This window comes from Ornithodoros turicata, chromosome 6 (genome assembly GCF_037126465.1).
Source record: "Ornithodoros turicata isolate Travis chromosome 6, ASM3712646v1, whole genome shotgun sequence".
Classification (NCBI taxonomy): domain Eukaryota; kingdom Metazoa; phylum Arthropoda; class Arachnida; order Ixodida; family Argasidae; genus Ornithodoros; species Ornithodoros turicata.
In genome coordinates this window covers 73464157-73485067 of record NC_088206.1, presented here as the reverse complement: position 1 = coordinate 73485067, position 20911 = coordinate 73464157, and the positions used below count along the sequence as shown (strand labels likewise).

The 20911-nt window shown below is 45.4% G+C and overlaps 1 protein-coding gene across 2 annotated transcripts; it reads left to right on the top strand.

The window, feature by feature from the left end:
• The first annotated feature begins 2419 nt into the window (after window positions 1-2419).
• LOC135397351 (SERTA domain-containing protein 2-like) lies at window positions 2420-20070 on the top strand. 2 transcript variants are annotated; one of them, XM_064628894.1, is made up of 4 exons: window positions 2420-2699; window positions 5093-5297; window positions 15547-16008; window positions 16706-20070. In XM_064628894.1, the coding sequence occupies exons 2-4, from the start codon at window positions 5235-5237 to the stop codon at window positions 17255-17257; spliced, it is 1077 nt and encodes a 358-aa protein (XP_064484964.1). In that variant the 5' UTR covers window positions 2420-2699; window positions 5093-5234; the 3' UTR covers window positions 17258-20070. The 2 variants fall into 2 exon arrangements, with proteins under 2 accessions (XP_064484964.1, XP_064484965.1); XM_064628895.1 differs by lacking the exon at window positions 5093-5297 and having other exon boundaries at window positions 2422-2699.
• The last annotated feature ends 841 nt before the right edge of the window (window positions 20071-20911 follow it).

Sequence of the window (20911 nt, the reverse complement as noted above, 5' to 3'; positions counted from 1 at the left end):
GTGCAACCTGCCAGGCGTCTGGCAACATTGCTCTTCGAAGGTCGATTTCCTCCGCCCCACAGTTGCTGGCAGCCCTGGCAGCCTTCCAAACAAGGGGAGCATGCTGTTGCTAGGACGCAAAATCCCCCAGTGACGTCACTTACTTCTCTTGGTGAATCCGAAACTATCAAGTTTTGTGGTTCTTTCGAAAATTCGTGGAAGCGCATTCGCTGACGGCATATTGCGTGGAATTCGAAAGCGTTATACGATGGACGGGAAGTCGATTTGACTTTCTCTGTCGAATAGTTTATGCAGTGCCGACGCTTGCGACAGACAGCGAACATAGTAGTGCGAACTGTGAACCAGCTTACACGTTCTGTACAGGCTTGCACAACACTATCACATCTGGTTATTAATATTATTATTATTATTATTTTGTAACGAGAATAATAATATCGATTCAATCGTTCGTTGCGGAGCTTATAGTGAGCTCGAATTGTAAATTTTGTGCGCGAGTAATTTGCATAATATTTACTGAAATAAATGAACATAAATACAACGTGCACGAAATGGGGATTGAATTGTATATATTATAAATTAAATTAAAATTAAAGAACAAGATTATAAATCGACGACCGCCTCGGGAAATAGGTTTTATTTCCACCCCAAAGGCTCTAAAAGAAGTCACTCAAATTTTGCACTTGATATAGGAAAGCGTATTTCACCCACCGAGCGGCGAAAGCTATTCTCATGTCATCTCGTCAAGTGCACGGCACCTGCAGCTCTCGCAACAGATGAGCTTTCTTCGGCAAAAAGCAGACGGAAAACCCCGAAACGAAACAGGAGCACATCTGTACAAACCACATAATCGAAAACAGTTTCAGTGAAATGCAGAAAGAAAATGAAATCGTGTAACCTCACATTAGTTGGAATAATTGCGGCAGTTGACGTTAATTTCACTAAATGCTTCGTTTGCTTTTCTCTAAACGCTGGGAGTGGTGACAATTTTGTGAAGCTATCGGGAGTAACCACGCTGTAAAATCGACGGCGATATGCAGCAATTTCGTGGGCATGAGGGCAGTGCCTAACATCCACGTTTATCACAAGCAACACTTGGTATAATAAGCGTGAGAAGTGAAAAAAAAAAAAAAAATACTGGTGTCATAGGTACTGGTACGAGGACCGTAAATGTCAAACGTTACAAGGTATTGTGCTTATCGTAAGTAACGCTGGTGATAGTGAAGTCGGAGAGGGGAGTTTCAAGATGATTCGAAATTACCGAAATCACTTTCGGAATATTTGGAGAGTTTTTTTTTTCTTTATTCTTCTTAGTTTATTCACTTTGTATTCCGCGTAGGCATTGCCCAGTGATCGTCTGCGGACACGGACAGATGGACCGCAGGTTCACGAGTACAGAGGAAAAGTTAGTTAGGAGCTAAACTTTTTCTTCGTTGAACAAATTGAAACGGTGCAAGCGAGCTGGTCTACTGTAGAAAGAGGTAACATTTACTCGAATTTTGAGGAACACAGAAAACGGTGAGAGAACGTAAGGCTTGTGTGTTCCTCCAACTCAAGAAAATATTACCTCGTTTTCTTCGTGTCTGGTCTAGGTCGTCTGGCTACCTCGCGATAAATTACGGCGTGTATATTTTTACTACTAATATATATGTATACCATAGTCAGGAAATGGAGTAGCGAACGGACACAAACGAACAGGCGAGCCAGCGCGCGAAGTTCAATTGCAGCAGACGATCATCTGTAAAGCCGCCAAGGACGCTCAGAGCGGCCGGCTAGCCTCATTAAAATTTATCCCCCGTTACAAGCGTCCAGTTTTAGAAGAACTATGACCACCATTCCACGCAAAGGAATATTCAAAGGACAACAGAAAAAGCACGGGAGGGGCCGTGGAATGTACGGACATTCCATTGACGTCATCAGGCATGATCGTCTGCTGAGTATTTTCAGTATTTCAGTAGGCTCTTTCCACCCCCCCACCCCCCATTAATGATCGTCTGTGACCACTCTTTTTAAAACAAACAAGGCACCCGAACGCATCATGGGCTGTAACATATGTAGACTGTGATGACAAGCATATATTCGTGCGCCAGAAATGCTACGTGTACATTTCACAAACAGACTTCGTAAAAAAAAAAAATCGCTCGTACACCGTCGACTTCGAAGTTTGTGTCGCAAAACTTCTCATCTGCTAGCGAATATCCCACGCGCGCGCTTTCTCGTGCATTACAAGACACACGCTACCAGTGCGCCGAAAAGAACGCAAACTACGGGTCCCCTGGCCCGCTACCATCATGGCGTCGTTCTGTCTGCCGTCAGTTGACGTCACCACACCTACTGGCACCGCTGCGCCCAATTCGCCGGCTTCCATCACGTGACCGAAGGCTCTCGGTCGTTCACGTGACCATCTTTCCCCTGATGGCGCGTGCGTTTCTCTTCCCTACAATCTCCGGCGCTGGAAAAGCGTATTTGCTGAGAAGCAGACGGCAGCGACGGCGGTGTGCAATGAGCGTCTATTTCGCCGAATGCGCGCAAACGTTTTGACGTGCCGCGCGGTTTTGTGACTTGACAACTGTATCACGTTTGGTTTCAGTGAGTGTGTGTGCGTGCCCGACCTCGCCAGGTCGGACGTCATCCTGTGTCTGACACCGGACTTCTATGGCATGGGTGTAGAGGTCAGCCCGCTTCACGCTCGTAGATTCAAGGTATGTAAAAAAAAACACACACGTCATTTCATACTGTTAAAGTTTTCGCAGTACGATTCAACTCATCTCCTCCTCCTGAAGCCCTACCAAAGATGTTACTCTGTTGTCAGCAGGTGTGTTCGTCTTGTTTAGAGCTTTGACATAAAAGTTGAGCGGAAGTATCCGCGCGAAATTGCGGCGCAATGTCCCAGGGAAGAGTTTTATCTCGCGCACCGCCAGCGACCGAACACTTCTCTGGTCCTATCAGGAGCCACGATGAATCAGTCACTAGCGATGAAATCAGCCTGCAACTCAGCAGAGTGGGGAAGTGCGAGGAAAACAAGCTTGGGCAGCCATTTTTGACCCGATGCGGCACAAGTTAAGAAATTGTGATGTTGCCGGCATCCGAGCTCGAAAGCCACCGGTCGTCCCACGTGAACGGACAGTCTAGGATTGGAGGCGAGAGCGGTTGACAACAGGTCAAAATGCGCTCTGCTTTGCAAGACTGCTCTGCGAGGAAGGCAACGGCGGCACAGATAATGTTTGCGTTGGCCTCCACGCGGTGGCGCCACCGATTTTCTCCGAGAAGCGCATCTGTGAGTGGGGTTCGCCGTACCAGCTCTCCACGCACGAGGTCTGGGCTGCATTCTTCTATGTTTGATGGGGCGGGATGTTGGTTTTCGTTTCGAGCACACTTCTTTGTATTGTAGCCAACTTCTGAACAGTTCCATGAAACTTTGTTACATGCTGTCTAGCCGGTAACCTCCAGTTTCTCTTGCAGATGATAACGCAATATCCTCCCTCCCATATGCACCTTCTTCTCAACTCTCCACTGCGTACAGTTTGGTGCCATTCTCAGCTTTAATTGTTTGGCAGCGTGTGTCGCTATATTCGCTCGCGTAGACTACCATGTTGTTGCGATGACAAAATATGGTTCGCATCTGCGGTTGAAGTCTGCTAGCGCAATATGTGCAGTGAGCAACCCTGAGTTGTTTTGACTACGCTCCTTTCTGCCCCTTTTTTTGCGGCCTACTTTCCTCATCCTTGCCCTCTTTTCCGTTTCGGGTACACTTTTACAGCGTTTTGCAACCCTATTCTCGGTTCTACAGTGCCCTAGTATCAGCTCTAAGCTCCTTCGTCATGTAAAAAGTAACTTCGCTAAAGTAACCTTCTTTCTCGCACATATCATTGCACTGAGTCACATTCACACGATGTGCTCATCCCGTATGGCCTCTGCTTCTGGGGAAAGACCCGAGGAAAGTGTGCCGTTGGACAGACCCGATTAGTTGTGTCAGCGTGTAGTATAACTTACACACAGCCGTCCTCTCCCCGTCTCTGGTGTAATGGGACTGGCCCAATGACGCACTTCCTTAAAGGGGTTGGGACACCTTCGTACATGTGGTCCATTACATCATGGACGTATTGTACTGCACGCCAGAATACTGATGAAAAAAGAATTATTCTTCTACGTGTCGTAGTTAGCGAGATACAAGCCCTCAGACACACTCCCGAGCCGAGCGCAGACGTCACAGAGCTCAGAGTTGCGCCCATTCCCATTGGCAGCAGTAAGCACGTGACTTCCCGTGCGTTGCCTCACTGGTGGCGGCGAGCGCTGTGACGTCAGAGCCACATGAGTTTCGGTATTCGCGGTGCCCATTCTCTCCGCTTCTATTGCCCTTTTTGCTGTGAAACTTTCAATGCAGTTTCATGTCGGTTCAAAGAACCGCCTTTTACGATTATCTGAGATAACCTGGAATGACCTGTCTCAACCCCTTCAGTCTTTTATATAAGATATTGCATTTGAAGTTTTTCATATCCTTCCATTTGCTAGTTCATGCGTCATGATTGTAACATTTGCATAAGACATCACTGCCACACTCTTTTCCACCAGAAGGTGGTCATTTAGACAATATCCCGTACGTAGGTCTATTTGTCAGTAATGCGCCAAATGCGAGCAAAATATCTAAAGTGATGTGTTAAATGTGTTAATGACTACAAGGCAATGTGCATGTTTCATTGCTATGCTAACTACGAGCAATTACCCCTTTCCCTTAAAGGGATTGTGACACTTTGAATATGCGGGACAAAAGTGATTATCTTTCTACGTGTCGTTGTTCCCGAGACACAAACCAGGAGTCGAGCACATTCCTAGCCCGAGGAGGAGCCATTCCTATTGGCTCTCGTAAGCACGTGACTTCTCCCGGGACCGCCTCAGTGTTGGCGATGCGTGCCTTGATGTCACATAGGGACGAGTTTCTGCGCGTCTGCTTTGCTGCAAGTCTAGGAATACAGGTTGACGTGGATGCAAAGAAAAGCATCTCTTGCATTGAACATAGGAGCCGACGTGTCACAACCCCTTTAAGGCAGGCTCCCCCCGTTGACACGCTGTTCTTCGACTATCTGTTTACTTCCAGGTGTGAGGATTTCCATCTAAGGATGACGATGCCGACGCATAGAGTAATGTCTTCCCGCTTGTATCGCTTTGCAAATCCGCGTCGGGCGCGGTTGCGAGATTTCGTCCGTTTGCCCCTCGTGCCTCCCTGATTGTTGGCAACCATGATCCACCACGTCACTGAAAACAGACGCTACTTTCGTCCTCAATGGCAGTGCTCGCAACAGGTTAGTCTCAAATCCCCAATAAATATGTGCTGGGATTACTAATTGTCTTCAAGCTCTCTTCCTTTCTTTCCCCTCCCCCCCTTCTCATGGTGGCCAGCGCATTTTTTCAGGACGTGTATAAAGTTGGCGGGTTCATTTGTCTGTGTACGTTTGATTGTCCGGTGGGGGACGTTTCTGGAGATTCAACTTTTGGTGAATCTTTTTTTTAGCTATGTGTACCGTCAGCTTTTCTTTTTTTCTTTCTGCACTCGTTGTTTGTGTGTGTGCTGTGATCGGCGTATGTGCTGTCCGTTTGCATGTCCACATCACTGCAAGAATTGAGAGTTCGAGAACTCTCGTTGCGTTCGACACATATAAGGTGGGCAGTGTGCAGCTTAATGTGTCGGGACTTGGGAGTGCGCCCCCTTTGCCAAACCGCCCTTGGAAAGTAATAACCCGCGTCACCTAGCGACTGCCAGCGCATGTGCATCGCAAGCCTCGCTAGCAGACGACAGTTCCGCGCGAATCCTGGGGGCGCACCATGAAGGTGAGTCACGTGACGGGGCCGAATTTCCCCCTGAACGAAGAAGGAAAAAAAAAAAGACATACAACCTCCACTCCCTTCCCTCCTCCTGGTGCGATCAGCTGACAGATGTTTTGTCAAACAGGGACGCGGGAACAAAGAGTGCGCTGCGTTCGCCACCGCGATTTCTAGGCTTGCGACCGGCCCAAGTCTTGCAGAGTTGCAGACGACGCGGAGATCTGTCAATGACGCGCTCGGCGTTATGACGAAACGCGTGCACGTCATTATAACAGGTATCTGCGATCGTTTCCGTCGCACAGAGGTCGTCTGCTTCGTATACGACTGCCATAATTGCGGGACATTAGCTTATTTCTCTAACACTTCTAACATGCAGTGACGAGACAACCTGCGGACAAAGAAAAGTTGGACAAAGTATACGAAGTATAATAGGTAGCATAGAACAATTTATGCTTGATGCAAAGTTGTTGTGTGTTGTACAGCGCCATCAAGCGGCGTCTTGAGCAAGATTTTTTTCTAAACTTGTTGACTTATCCCACCTGTTCGAGCGGAACACTGCTTTCAACTCTCGAATTCAATTCACCATTTTGGTTTTCCTGTGTGAAAATTGTTTTCCGGCACGCTGGGAAACTCCGTTGAACAGCAGCTGCATCTATTCCTTATTTATTTATTTTTTAAGTCACATTCGCGGTAAAGTCAGGAATATAACACGAGCCGATGGAAAGGCCAAAGGAACGAACGCGGAGAACAAAGTAATTGCGCGTGGGCGAGAGGCGCATGCGCATGCAGGAGGGATAGCATAGAGAAGGAAGGACAGCGAGAAGGACAGAGCCCTTCTGGGAAGCGAGTGAGGGAGGGGCGCCCTGTCGCCTGTTTTTAGTTTAGCTGCGGGCAGCTCACGCATGCGCGGGAGATGTCGGCGCTGCTTTTCGAACGGCGCCCGCCCGCCTCTCTCTCTCCTCAGCTGATGCGTGTTTTTTTTTTCTTTTTTTTTTTGTTTTTTTTTTCTCTTTTCCTGTTCTTTTTGGCGTAGCGGAGGCGTCCCATTTTCGAGAGCGCGAAAAGATATTGCCGCTGTTCTGCCATGCTGTGTGCTCCGCGCTTTAGCTGGTTATTCCATTGTAGATTCTCTATTTTATTTCTCAGTTCTTTGCCAGTTTTCGTGTGCCAGTGATGAATTTAAAAGGTGGAACGACAGAAAAATAGAAAACGAAAACTTCCTGAAGTTTACAGTTTCGGAGTTTTCAAGTAGTTGAATAAAAACAATTTCGACAGTGCTTCGCTCCCCGCAGTCAAGACTTCGACGTCTTTATTATTTGACACAGGAAACACATAGGTGTCGATTTTTATTCTGACATTTGGTGACGCGCAAAACTCCGTTGCTGTGCGTTTCAACAGTATCAGTCAGGACTAACAGCTTGCTAGACTACCGCTTTTAAACGCGCCCTCGTTAATTCGCCGTAACATTCAATTGAATTGCACTTCAATGTGGACACGAGAACGTGTAGTTCAGGTTTTTCATAATGTTTTCATTAATGAAGGAAGGCGCAGAAGGTAGGTGAAATTTTCTACAGATGTTATTCAGTTTCAATGTTCCAGGAATGCATCCGCGACATTATTTTACTTTGATGGCACCAAGAAGTGAACGCTGCAGCGTCAACAAAGACTATTGCGAAAGTACAGCTGGACTCAAACCAGAGACAAGCGCGCGCTTTTTCAAACCTCTCGCCACAAACATACGAGGAGTCGAAACCAAAACCATGCTGTTTTGGTCTCTCATCGAGGTGGTGTCTACAACAAGCCTCTTTTTTTTCTTTTTTTTTTTTTCGCGCGCGGTTGGTTGGACGACGCGCAGACGACGCACTGGCTAGTTCGCTTGGAGGCCGCATGGCATCGGGCGGCGGCGCTGCGGTCGGGTCAGTGTTTCCTTCCGCGGCCGAGGACTTTGAACTCCCTCGTCGTCTGCAAATTTTCTCCCTCGCTGCTGCTGCTGCGCGTTGTACTGCTACGCTGCTACCTCTCTCTGGAAACTCCAAAGGCTGCGAGCAGCTTCGAGGTCATTCCGTAGCAGCGTGAAGGATAGCGTCCGCGTTTCTGCGCGCTCTGGTTATCACGGGCGATTGTACTTTTAGATGGAACATACGGCTTGGATTTTATAATTGTCTTTTGTTTTGTTGTGGCGTTCATGTGCAGAAACTTTTAATGGCTGAACTCATTTTGTTAACAATTTTCTTCCCTTTACATCTCATTATGTTCTGAAGAAATTACAGTTGAAGTTATCCCCAACTTGATGTCGATTAACGTTACATTTATTAGTGTAATTGATTTCCCACTAACGTTGCATGACATATCGGTTTTGGCCAGAAGAGTTATGTTTTTGTGTCGACGGGTAAATCGCTGTTTAGTTTCAGGTACATTCAAACCTGATCCACCGTGTCGTCTGCTTGGACCGTTTATGGTTTTCTGCTTGATATTTAATATAGAGACAAAGCTCTTGTTCCGCATCATACCAGTGTCACACGCTTATAGACCTTGTCAGTGCCAGCACAGACCAAGTTCCTGCTACTGCAACCTTCAGAATGCAAATCGAAGAGCGAATCTCTGATACTCCACTTCAGACCATTTTTATCTGTTGTGCGAGCTCGCTCAGTTAAGCGTAGACGAAACATGTTCTGCATTTTCGTCTTTTCATATCGGTGTCTTAGAAACCGAAACATGATTCTGCGCATCGTCTGCGAAGGGCGGCCGAAGTGTGTCGTCTGCTAGGATCACGAAGTGATCTCCCGCTGTTTACCTCTCCCCATCTCTTGGGGCTGCAGAAAGCAGAATAGAGAGGCTTCTCTCGCGAATCTATGATCTATTCTGCGCGCATCGCAAGCACCGCCTAGCGGAAGCACGTGCGTTAGTCGCCGTCAAGTAAAATAGGAAATGACTTCCGTTTCCGGCCGAGAGCAACTTGAAAGGCAGGCGCGAGATTCGAGACGAGGGCCTCGCGGTTTTTGAAGGTCTCGCGATGGTTGAAGGTCCGGTCCAGTGTCAAGGCTTAAAATATGCATCTTCTGCAAAATATTGCGCGGATACATTGCAGTCGATAGCAACACAGATGACATGTGTGACTGAACGAACTTTTCGTAGAGTTGAAGCCGCGTGAGACATTAAAGTAAATCCTAGGTTGAACTGGACCCGATATCTGTGGTTGTGTTCGTTTATTGGGCCCGAGAGTCCAGAAGGTCGACTCTTGTTGTACGAAAACGCCGCGTGACGTCATCCCCGTGGCTGTGACTCTCGTTGTAAATTTCGAGGATTGAACACTAGAGGTGCTAGATGACGTACAATTAATCGCATACGTCACGACTCCGACTCGCGAGTTAGATAAACGAACACAACCTGTACAGAGGAAGAAAACAGGCAGATGAAACACTTTATATCATGATCACAACAGGAATTACAAGTTACGCTTCCTTTTATTGCGATATGGCAGCAAGACAGAGAAAAAGCAAGACAGAGGCCTCAGAACAGTTACCCTGTCGACGTATATGTTAACTTTTCCCGTGTAAATAGTCAAAAGGACGCAGATGACTGCTGACACTTGTCTGATGTGATCACGTGAAATCATGAGTGAGGCGACAATGCTCTCGACGAACTTTTCAAGTTAACCACACTCTTTCTCTAATAATGGTATGGCGCAGTTTTGTACGTAACGCGAGTAGGCCCAAAAATATTGTCTCGAATGTGAGAACTTTAACCTCCAATTTGAACTCGCGTTTGGATGTGCGGACACCTCATTCGAGACGCCGCGCATTTGATCGCAGCGACCCACGGCAGTTGTCATCATGAAACGAGTGCATCACAGCGCCACCCTCGGAGGAAATCGATTTCTGTCGGATGACTGTTCCAAGTTCTCCCGCCGCCGCCGTTTCTCCATTCCGGCAAATTGTGGATCGATACTCGAGGGGGGAAGACACGGGAGAGAACATAACCGTTATGGCGAGAGCGACTACGCGTGCGCACTAGACTTTTCTCTTGTTTCTCTGAGTGCGCTCATGGCGACGCGTGCGCCTCGAGCGGCAGCGTTGCGTGCTACTGGGGGGTTTTATACCTCCAATTGTATTGCTGCACATGAAAATAGTTGACGTGACGTCACATTCTCGTCACAAGGGTTACGTCTCTTGTTGCTATATGTCCCGTTTTCCGTTCATGTAATAGTCTGCTACAACGGTCCTTTCAGAAGTACATGCAAGAATTGTACAAGATACTCAATAAAGTGTTGAAGTTAACCAGGCATATAAAGTAAGCGAGTGGAGTACTAAATGCTCAACCTTGAAAAGTATTTGAATAGAATACTAAATACTCTGCGAAGTGACTCATTGCTTTCAACACACTATCGAGTTACAATTTGTGAAATTTACTGTCAACCAAATTAAAACAAAGTGGAGCTAAATGCATATACCCGTATGGATCTTCTCGTGTGATACGTTCTTGAGAGGATGCCCACTTCCCCGTTTCATGTACGCAAACGCAAGCGGTCTCCCGAAAACAAATCAAGTGTCTAGGACTAACTTACGAAATGAGTACAGGGTACTCTCAAAGAGTATTTAAGTTCCCACTTTTGAAAGTATTTATAAAATGCCAAATTATTCCCACAGCTACTTCAGATAGAGCAACTTGAGCAAGAATTTACGTTACGTACAAGTCTAGTACATGCATGTCATGCCAAAACAACTGAGACTGTCAAAATTAAATGTCATTAAATGCAGGTTGTGCACCCAGTTTTGTGCCGGAAGAACGTAGTATTCTCGCCAAATTAGGCGACATTGGGTACCTCAATGCCCACAATGTTATTTACTTTATTCCAAACACGGACCTGCATTTTGCAGGCTCTAGACGAGCCGGGCCTGAAATAGCCTCACTGAGGTGAGGTGAGGTAATCTAATCTAATCTAATCTAATCCAACGCTTCTCTACCTTTAACAAGATGGCGGCCTTCACCCCCGTTAGGCTCAGCAGTGCCGTCGCTTTGCTGTAGCAGAAGTGCTTACAAGCTATTAAACAAATGCATATTTAAAAAAAAAAACTTTCCAGTCCACATTTTTTTTACAAATATCGTTATTGTTGCTATTATTATTTTTTCGATCCAGTACTCACCCATATTCACTTCCACGCATTATTTCATTTTTAAAGACGCTAACTAATTCGTAAAAGCCAAAAGGACCGTCGATTCCACAACCACTCTTCCAGCACATGTTTTAAACGATGTCTAACAAACGAAAACGCGATATTGTCGGCATTTTCTAGTCGATTCCTCAAGATTTGCCATATTCGAGTACGTATTGGCTTGGCTTGACTGTCGCCTTCCCAAACTCAAGGTTGCCGCTCGTGTTGAAGGAAAAAAGCTCAGAACAGCACCGAGAGGAAACGAATAAAAAAAAAAGAGCTCACCTTCCTCCCTCGGTGACCCACTTAGGGGAGAGAGAGACTATTTTCTAGGCCAGCCAAACAGGATGGAGTTTGAATCGCTTCCCGCGGTATATTTGCTCTATCTCTGTCAGATGAAAAATTGTCGTTCATTTTGAAATAATGACCAAACACCGTTTTCTTTCGTATTTATTTATTTATTTCAGTACACCCCAAGGGCCCTTTGGAAGGGCATTACTTACATTATTGTCCGCCGTTACCCGTTTAACACGAACAGCGACAACTACTATATGTAGTATTATGTTTGGGCCCTTGCCCGGTCAGACCCATCGTGCTGTTGTGTTTCTGTTGCGGCACAGGAGGTAATTCTACATGCGAAAGACCTCTGAAGTGAACACAGGATCCTTACTAAACACTCCTATATTATCCTCTTCCGGCGCTCGTAGCTGTTAGTATTCTAGATAGTATATATTACTTCGTTGTAACACTACTAACGTATGTCTCGTACTTTGTAGTGCACCACTGCCTAGGCATGTGCTGTTAGTGGGCATAGCCACTTGGCGGTGCCAACGGGAAATTTAAAAACGTGCGTATCCCTATCAATTTCAATACTGTGACAAATGACGTTTACAGCGGGCTAACCTTTTCAGTGACTTCCATATCTTTCATCATATAGCGTGTGCGCGAGACACTTAGTTGGGGATCTTATCAACTAAACAATGGTAATCTCAGTAACTGGCTGTGGTTATCGAGCGTCAAAATATCGTTAATCGTGTGATGCACGATATAGGGCACCTCTTCACCGGTTATGGATCGTGGTCAAACATCGGGAAACATAATCCTTTGGTTTCTCCAGATCTGTCTCGTTCTCGTAGTAGCCAAAACGATAACTGGGAATGATGCAAATATCGGCGGCATATGCAGACGTTATCATACCCGATAAGATAAGTGATTGACGTTGCACATGGATCAAATACGAGGTAAGCAATATTGAGAAAATTTCAGGATATCATACCCAATGCGTATTTTGGGTTTTGCGGGTGTAGGATGCGTTGCGGCTTCGATACCGAAAGTACCCAATGTGAGCTTGCGTCGGCCGCCCAAGATGTTTGCTCGAAAAAGAAGCAAAGGCAACACGTCGTCGTTTAGCGTAACCGCGATATACGGGGCCAAAAATGAAATTATTTGATACGCAAATTGAATTATGTGCTAGGAGCGCTACAGTGCTCGCGTTTTGGGTTCCGCTGGGGACACCCTATCCGAAAGCGTTGCCCTCGGCTAAAATTGCGCCCCTTAATTCTCAGACTTCGTGCCGCAATTAAGCGCTCTTCATGTGCGAGCTTGAAAGAGGAACGAATCATGTTCTCCGATTGAGCATGTCTATATAGTGTTCACTCGTCGTCATATTCTATTTTTGGATACGGGAAACGCAGTAGGAAATCCTATTTTAGCCGCTATATTTTGTAAAATTATTTGCTCAGATAGTAAAAAATCGTCATCTACGTATAAATCCAGCGCTATGTATGTACTCGGATGTTACTGGGTAAAAGTAAAAGGAGAAGACGTGTCTAGAAAAATGCACCCAGAAGAGTATAATTGCGAAGAAAATCTTGCTTACGCTCGTTTCAGCGGGCATATACCGGTTTTCACCCATTCTACTCTATTTATTGATTTATTCAATCGAATCACGAGAGAGGGAAGTGAATTATGAAGACAATTAAAATTTGCAGGAACAACTAACATGCATTCAGATAAAAAAAAAAAGAAAAAGACGGAATAGAAAAAATTTGTGTACTTAGCGGGCATGCTTTTATGGTGAAAAAAAAAAAAAAAAAAACGGGTTGTTGAAAACACCTCGGTCGCGTGTTTCTCAATCCACCTTCCAATAACATAAAAGTTAGCTCATTAGTCTTACCAACTAATTAATTAGGCACGAAAAAAAAAAAAAACGCACGTAAATTGCGGAGGCTTAAAATTAAGTGGTGGGGGTTCGACCCTCGCCACAGACATTCTCTCGAGCCATTCAGTTGGTCACATTTGAGCGGCAGTTCGTCCCGTCCTCCCTCTGGCCCTTTCATAAATGCCAGTCTAACACTTTTGCCTGGCAGCCATTGTTCGTTCTAATAAAAAGCATTTTCTAAATTTTGTTCTCGGACACGCTTTTTTTCCCACGTCGGTCTCGTACATGGACCGCTTGTTTCTTTCAAACATTCGGGAAATCCTGGAATGCGAAGGGTTTTACGGGGGAAGGACAGAAGGGTGGATCAGTTACCATATTGCCTACACCGGCTGTCTCTGGTTTTCCACAGTTTCATCGCGGTACCAGCACAAAATAAAAATAAAATAAATCAGTCAGGCACAACGTCTCTCCAACTTCAAAAGAGAGGGTAGAGGTTACATTAGGACTCTGGAAGCTGCTGCTTTCGTTGAATCCAGTACAGGCTGCAGCGCTTTTGAGTTTTCTTTTTTTTTTTTTTGCGTCATAAAATACTGCAATGGAATTTGGAAAACGTTTTCATGCACTTCTTAACATAAACAACGTAATTAACAACAAAAAAAAAAAAACGTTTGCTTGCTTTTTTTGCTTGCATTTTGAAGTGGCATAATGAAGATGACAAACCGACATTCGTTTTTTCCCTCAACCGTGCCAAAACCTTGTGGGAAAACCGGACTGATCCCGCCTAAAAAGATTGGACTCGCAACTCCCGACAGCTCCTTTTGCACAAGTCGTGAGCACCGTCCCTGACGTCACAGTTCCTTCATCGAGGCCTTTGCGGAAAAGCGCGCCAAGTTTTAACCGAGTCTCTTCGACCAGAAAACGGCGCGGAATTTTCCAAAGCGAAGACAACCCTGCCAGCGCGTTTTCTTCTCTTTCACATTTTCTTTCCTCCTCGTCAGGGGAGAGAGAGACGGAAAAAGCGTCGGTCGCTAGGCGAGCCGGTCGAACCGGTCGCTGGCTGTCCGTACGGGTAGTGCAGCTGGTTGGAAAAAAAAAGAAGGGACAATACGAGGGAAGGGGTGGCCGGTTCTCTTCAAGGCCTCCTCACAGGACGGCCTTGTGGCTGAAACGTCCTCAATGCGTCTGCCCAAGACGCATGGCCTGCCACAAGGCGGCCGCTATGTCCGCAAATGGCCTTTACTCTTGGGAAGTTGCGATAGAATAGCCTTTAAAGAAGGAAATAATAAGCCAAGGCCTGTTTGTGCCGACGTGACCGCTTATTGGTGAAAGATGAAAGTCACTGAAAAGGTTAGCCAGCTGTAGGGATCGAACCCACATCTTCTGGATTGGATTGATGTGGGTTCGATCCCTACAGCTGGCTAACCTTTTCAGTGACTTTCATCTTTCATCGTTGATTTCTTAGGCAATTTGAGGCTTTGTTTGTATCTGTCCCCTCTATGTTGTTCCAGCCTCAGAACATCAGTTTATCGCTTATTGGTACCGAGGTGGCGGGTTCGAACCCGGCAGAGCCTGCACCGAGATGGCAAGATACGTACCAGATGCGTCGCCGATTTTATGAAAAAAAAGAAGCCCGGATAATTATTCTAGAGACCAGAGAAGGTTTTCTTCCTCGTGACATAAAATGCGCAAAGATTATAGTTTGGTAAATAAAATATTGCGGGATGGATGTGTTTGGACAGTTACTGCTAAAGTGTCCGATATTTTCTGTAACTCCACGATGAATTCCAACAACCCCCAACCCCCAGTGTACAAAGCAATGTTCACTGTTTCGGTTCGTCAGGAGGGATCCCCCCCTCCATTTCCCTAATGCCACCCAAGGTTCCAGCAACACCCCGCAATATACTTGCCAGCAAAGCAGTAGATAACGGTGCAACCCACACCACCCCTTGAGGTGAAAATCGAGGAAAAATCCCTGACCAGAGCTTATGGCACGGGGGCAGTTTGATACTTTAAAATGCAACCTCGTGACATCTTTGGTAGACGATCTGCGATATTTATTGCTACGCTGCATTGTCTGTGTCTGCGGATTATGAACGGTAACTTAATTGAGCACTGCAAACAAGAGTGTGCTTCCACGTGTCATTGTATGCGTCGTAGTAGAGAGACAAAAAGTTTCAAATAAACTAAAACTGCCATTTTAAAATTTGACGCAGAATGAGGGCCAGTTTCTAGCATTCAGTTCTCGGATCACTTGGCTGTGCTTTGTTGCTAGATCAGGATGAATACACACACAGAGTGGATTCTTGGATAATGTTGGATGTTTTGTACGCGTAGATAAATTGCATTCTCGGATTATTTGAATTTTTCGTACCCACGCAACTAACGCGCTCGACCGTTCCTTTCTCTTCCGCGCAGAGCGCTCTGCCCTCCTCCACCTTCCATGTAAGCGACACCATGTTCCCGGAGTCCCCGCCGGAGCTACCCTGCCGGGGCGTCAAGCGAAAGGTTCAGAGCCTCTTCGACGACGACGATGACGACGACGACGACGCGGCCTCCACGTCTTCGTCCTCCTCTTCAACTTCGTCCGAAGGTGGAAGCGCCGGAGAGTACGACTTCAGGTCCTACACGCGGAGACGCCACGCCATCTTCAACTTGAGCCTCTGCAAACTGTCGAGGTTTCGACAGGCGCCCGATCCGAGTCTCCTGCGTTCGGTGCTCGTCTGTAATACGTTGCGAGCATTGGAGAGAGATTATCTACCATCCATGATGGCAGCAGCTCCTGTACAGAGGCCCCAGAGCAGCCCCCCACTGTTGCATTATACGGCGGCTTCCTATCATCCCTACGACTGTCCGGCACATCAGCCTGCGGAATATCAGGTGAGCTCGGGTTGGAGATTATTCCGCGGTTGAACGTCTAGGTCGGCCGAAGGTGAAATCGAACGAAGCGGACGTGCCAGGGAATTGAGCTCTTCTACGTCTGGATAAAAGCGCGTAACGGAAATGGTCGTGTAACACCCCAAACTTTAGAAGGAAAGCTCATCAACGAGTGCACTTAAATATTGCTCATTTCCATAGAGGCAACAAAATTACTTATTTCTTCTCTCTTTTTTCGTGTAATGGCCACATTCCTAGTTGTCAGCCCAAACCTTCGACCAGAGAAACTTGCAGCCATTACACACGAACAACCTATTATAGTTACTGACTCGGGAGGTAAAAATCAGTCGGTAATATAGGGAAAAGAAGCTCTTGGTCAACATTGTGTGCCAGGCATGTTTATACTATAACACATTTACGATAAACATATCTTGGAAATATGCGCGCATGGTTTGCTTACCAGTCCAATCTCTAGCTTCTTTTTTTTTTACATCAATAGAGCAGAACAGCTACAGCTGAGTTTTAGCTACAGTGTTTTTTTTTTCCAGGTGGAATCAGGCAATATTAAAAATCAGTAGAGGTAGTGGCTCTTCAGTTGTTCAGTTGGCAAAAATTGTGCCTAGTGTTGAAGAGTGAAATACTGCAGGGCTTCTGGATAGCGAGGAAAATTATTTAAATTGAGGAAATTTATCCGTGCCAGGTCGGTGACCCAGACAACGGCCGCCTCACTCCATTTGTCCGCTGTGATCCTGGGCCCGTTCTCTGGTCTGAGGACGACCGGCTCCCGAGCCTCAACTGGAGCTCCGTCCTCAACTTCGGCAACCCTTCTCCGCCTCCTCCTCCTCCACCTGCCTCGGAATCACCCACGTACACCCTTCTGCCTGCCAATGGCGGTACAGCGTCGGCATCGACATCACCGGTGACATCTCCCATGACATCATCATCTTCCTCGTCATCATCATCAAATTCATCATCCGGCAGTGACGAGATTTTCGGAGACATCGACCTGTCTCTGTACGACTTTGACCTCTTGTCGCCGCTGTCACCTCCGAGTGTTAAAGTAGCCATGGTGAGCGCGGAAGAAATTGTGAGGACTTTATCAACGTCATCCGCATCAATGACAGACGGGATAGTGACTATGGCGGGGGCGTCGCCCGGGAGCAGTTGTCAGCTGGTGGCGTCATCGGGACAGCAGATGAACTTCTGCTATAGGACTCTTGGGGAAGAACACATCGCAACAGTGATGTCCTGAGACTGGGCAATTTGAGTGTCTATGCGGTACATCCGCAGAAAAAGAAAATTGTTCACAAGGTGCTCACGTGACTCATTATGATACAATGGTGCGTTTCTTTTTGTTCGTTTTCTTTTTTTTTTTATGTTTGAAGCGTGATACTTCATTACTACTCGAAGCACAGGGTTGCTTGATGAAAGTGAGTTGTCTGTTTAGCGGAGGAACGATGGCACGAGGCATCTGTGTACATAATAGATAGAGACAATTATTTTTTTTAGTCAAAGGCAGGACAATGTGTTTGAAGAAACATCTGGTTGTCACATCTGGTGTGTTTAGTCCCGCAGTGTAATTATGCAATTGTACCTGCTGAATACTTTTGGGGGAAATATTTAAATTTTTAGGGGTTTCTAGTAAATTTAGGAGGAAACTGTCGTGACTGTACGAGATAAAAATGAGAACTGATATTTTAGAACGGCCCAAAACGCATGGGGTGAGCAATATGCATTGGCTTTGGCTTGGCTAGGCTAATTTGTAGTTATTCGATCTTAACCCTTGTAGCAAACGCAAACTTTACTCGAATTATGTTTTAAAAAAAACTACGAAACATGGTTGCTGTAAATCTTGAATTGCATTCCAAAGATAGCAGCAAATTTGTGGGAGCCACCAGTTGTGACAACCGTAAGACAAATCACAAGGCGTGCAAATTATGCAATCAGCTCAAAGATTTAGTGTCCTGGCCAGATTTCGTGCTATCGATTCGTGTCTCCGAAACACAAAATGTTGATACTGGCCCAAAGCGCAAAAGAAGAAAAAAAACAACAAAGGTCCGTCATCTATAGCTGTCGCCAAGAGCAGTTTGTACATATATATACGTATTGCGTTTTGTTAGTGATGAGAAGGCAGAGGTATAGCAGAGCCAAAGACGCAGCACCAAATGGTCCACTTTTCAAGCTGGTGTGTACATAGGCGTTTACCAGTGCATAGTTATTATTTCAATTTTGATAATGAAGTATTGTTATCATTGATTTATGATAGAACAAACAATTCAGGAAAGAGAAGTGTAAATATTTATTTTATCGTGACTATCCGTCTCGCACAAGTACTTCAGGATGTCTACTTGGTTCACGTGTGATCTCATACAAATAATTGAGAAATGTAATTGAGGCTTTTTGTTTTAGTCATCCTTGACATGACGCAAATCAGTAAGAAGTCTTCAACTTGAGTACGTTGACATGTGTAAATCTTGTAAAACGGACACAATCATCGCCGACAGTGTCTTTCATGCGTTGACAGAAAAGCCACAATCAGCGTGTTTTATGACGACGTTGCTCTCACATTTGAAGCATAGGGGGCACCACTGCTGCAGAAAGGCAGCCATTCAGGAGGTCTTGTATCGTCGCCTTTGACAGTATTGTGCTGAAGGAATATAGTGATTGCAATACTCGGACAGCAATAAGGAGAGTCGGAAAGATGTGCTAACAGAAGCGTGTCTTATGAGCAAAACAGTTCACTGCTTGATTATATCCTGTATACAGACATTGCCTGAGCAATGTCCAAAGAATGCCCTGTGCTGGGGACATTTGAATATCCCGAGCAGATCCAGTTATATATGGAACTTCATAGCGATTGATTTTATGCTGATCAGTTAGCGGTAGTACTTACTCGTAATTGATAGAATTTTAAAATTTATTGTAAAACAAGCACATTATTAGGAGTGTGTACAAATGTAACAAACTAAGACATGCGAATGAAACAGGCGGAACATGCCAACGTCGTCGTGTAGATACGCCATGTGTGTGTCTATGCTGGGATGTTCCTCGGACATTTCTAGGACGTTAGTGGTTCTTTAGCAGCATACCCGCTGAATGGCGTTCGCTCCTGAAGGCATGTCCTTCTGACTAGCTCCCTCTGTGCAGCAGATGGTGGCGCCCTCTCAACTCATATTTGATCATCTTTACGCTCAATACAAAAGGAGTTGCCATACTCTCAGACGGTCAAGTCACCGAGCTGTCGAAGGAACGTGCTTTGACCTTCTTGGTAGCATAATGACGACGATAATATATTGCGTTGTTTCTGAGTAGAAAATATTTTTTTATTCCCTCGGCTCAAACCCAAGTTTATGTGGATTCCTTACGGTGCCAAGCAAAGTGTCGCACTTTATACTTAAAAAGGAGTATTTCGTGAAAAATTACGCAAGTATGAGTAATATATATATTGACAAGATGTATATGCTTTTATGCTACGGCATAGACGTGTTAGCAAAGGGTATGCAGCATACAGTTGACACTGATGATTGCCAGTTGCATTTCTTTGTTGATGCGATGCTATAATCCTGCTGTGCTCAATTTTCTGTCATTTTCTTCTGTGTCTGTGTTGAGAATCGTCGGATGTAATCAGGGGGGTCTTTGCAGCCGTGTTGCGCGTTGACGAGTACTTAATGAGAAGCTTAAATGACTGTGAGCTTTTTGATTTAGACTTTGAAATACTGCGCAGAAACTGGCGTGGACATAAAAGTATCAGTCTGCTGAAATGAAGGAAGTGCCTTTGAAAACAAACACCTCGTAGTTTTCAATCACATAAGAGACCATCATCGTGAGACCAATCGCTCAACTAATGACATAATGTTTCCATTCTTTTGAACGATTGTCAATCACACTTTTGTCTAATCTCATCTCGCGTTGCTTGTTTCAGTGCATCGTGCAAAGCCAAAGTATTATCTGCAACTAAACGAAGAGTAGCACTAAAGAAGAGTAGCACTGCAATTGGTCGTTATCGTTACTTTTCTTACTTATCAATGTTCTGCTGATATACAGAATAAACATATTCCATTGTGGTGTAAATAGGATTCATTCTCATCAAAATCAAAGCATTTTCGCGACCCTTACATTGCCAAAGGACGAAAGAAATCTGTCCAAAAACCAGCTTATGCATTCACTTACGTTTTATTCCAAACAAGTGCTGCCACCTCCCACTTGGGTAACTAGTTTTTAAGTGTACGGTGCTGCCCTCTAGATTTTTCTTTCTTTCGGGGACTTGATACTCAAATAGAGTACCGACAATTTTCTGGACATTCAATCCCTGTTGGATGATGAAAGCACAGGCAAGCGATGTGAAGCTTGTTCATGTTAATTTATACACATTTGCGCGAAATATATGTATGTACAGAGAGTATTATATGAGCATCGATATATATATATATATACATGAATGAAAAATCACAAGTATATATATAAATATGTATGGCATGAAGTAGTGCCGTAGTGCGTTCTGAGTCGCAAATCATTTGCATACTGTATCATACACTGCGAACTGCGACACATACAATTAAAAACGATTATTGCAGAAAATGTTTTGCTTCTTATTTACTTTGTTTTGGATTCATGTCTGACACTCTGCGTGGCATTGCCAGAAGGGGGCTTCAGCTAGGGATTCAAACCAGGGCCCCGAACCGGAAAATTTGCGGGTTCGGTTCAGGTTCAGGGACTTTGGTTCAGTTGTGGTTCAGTTTCGGAGCGCAGAAATAACGGTTCGAACCGGTTTATTCGAGTTCATTTCGGTTCAGCGTAGTGCAGAAAAACACCATGGCGAAACGGTCGAACGTGGCGTTGCAGAGTACGATTCTGCATTCAGTTCCACTTGTTCAGATTTCGATGTCGTCTGCAACGCCGCGTTCGA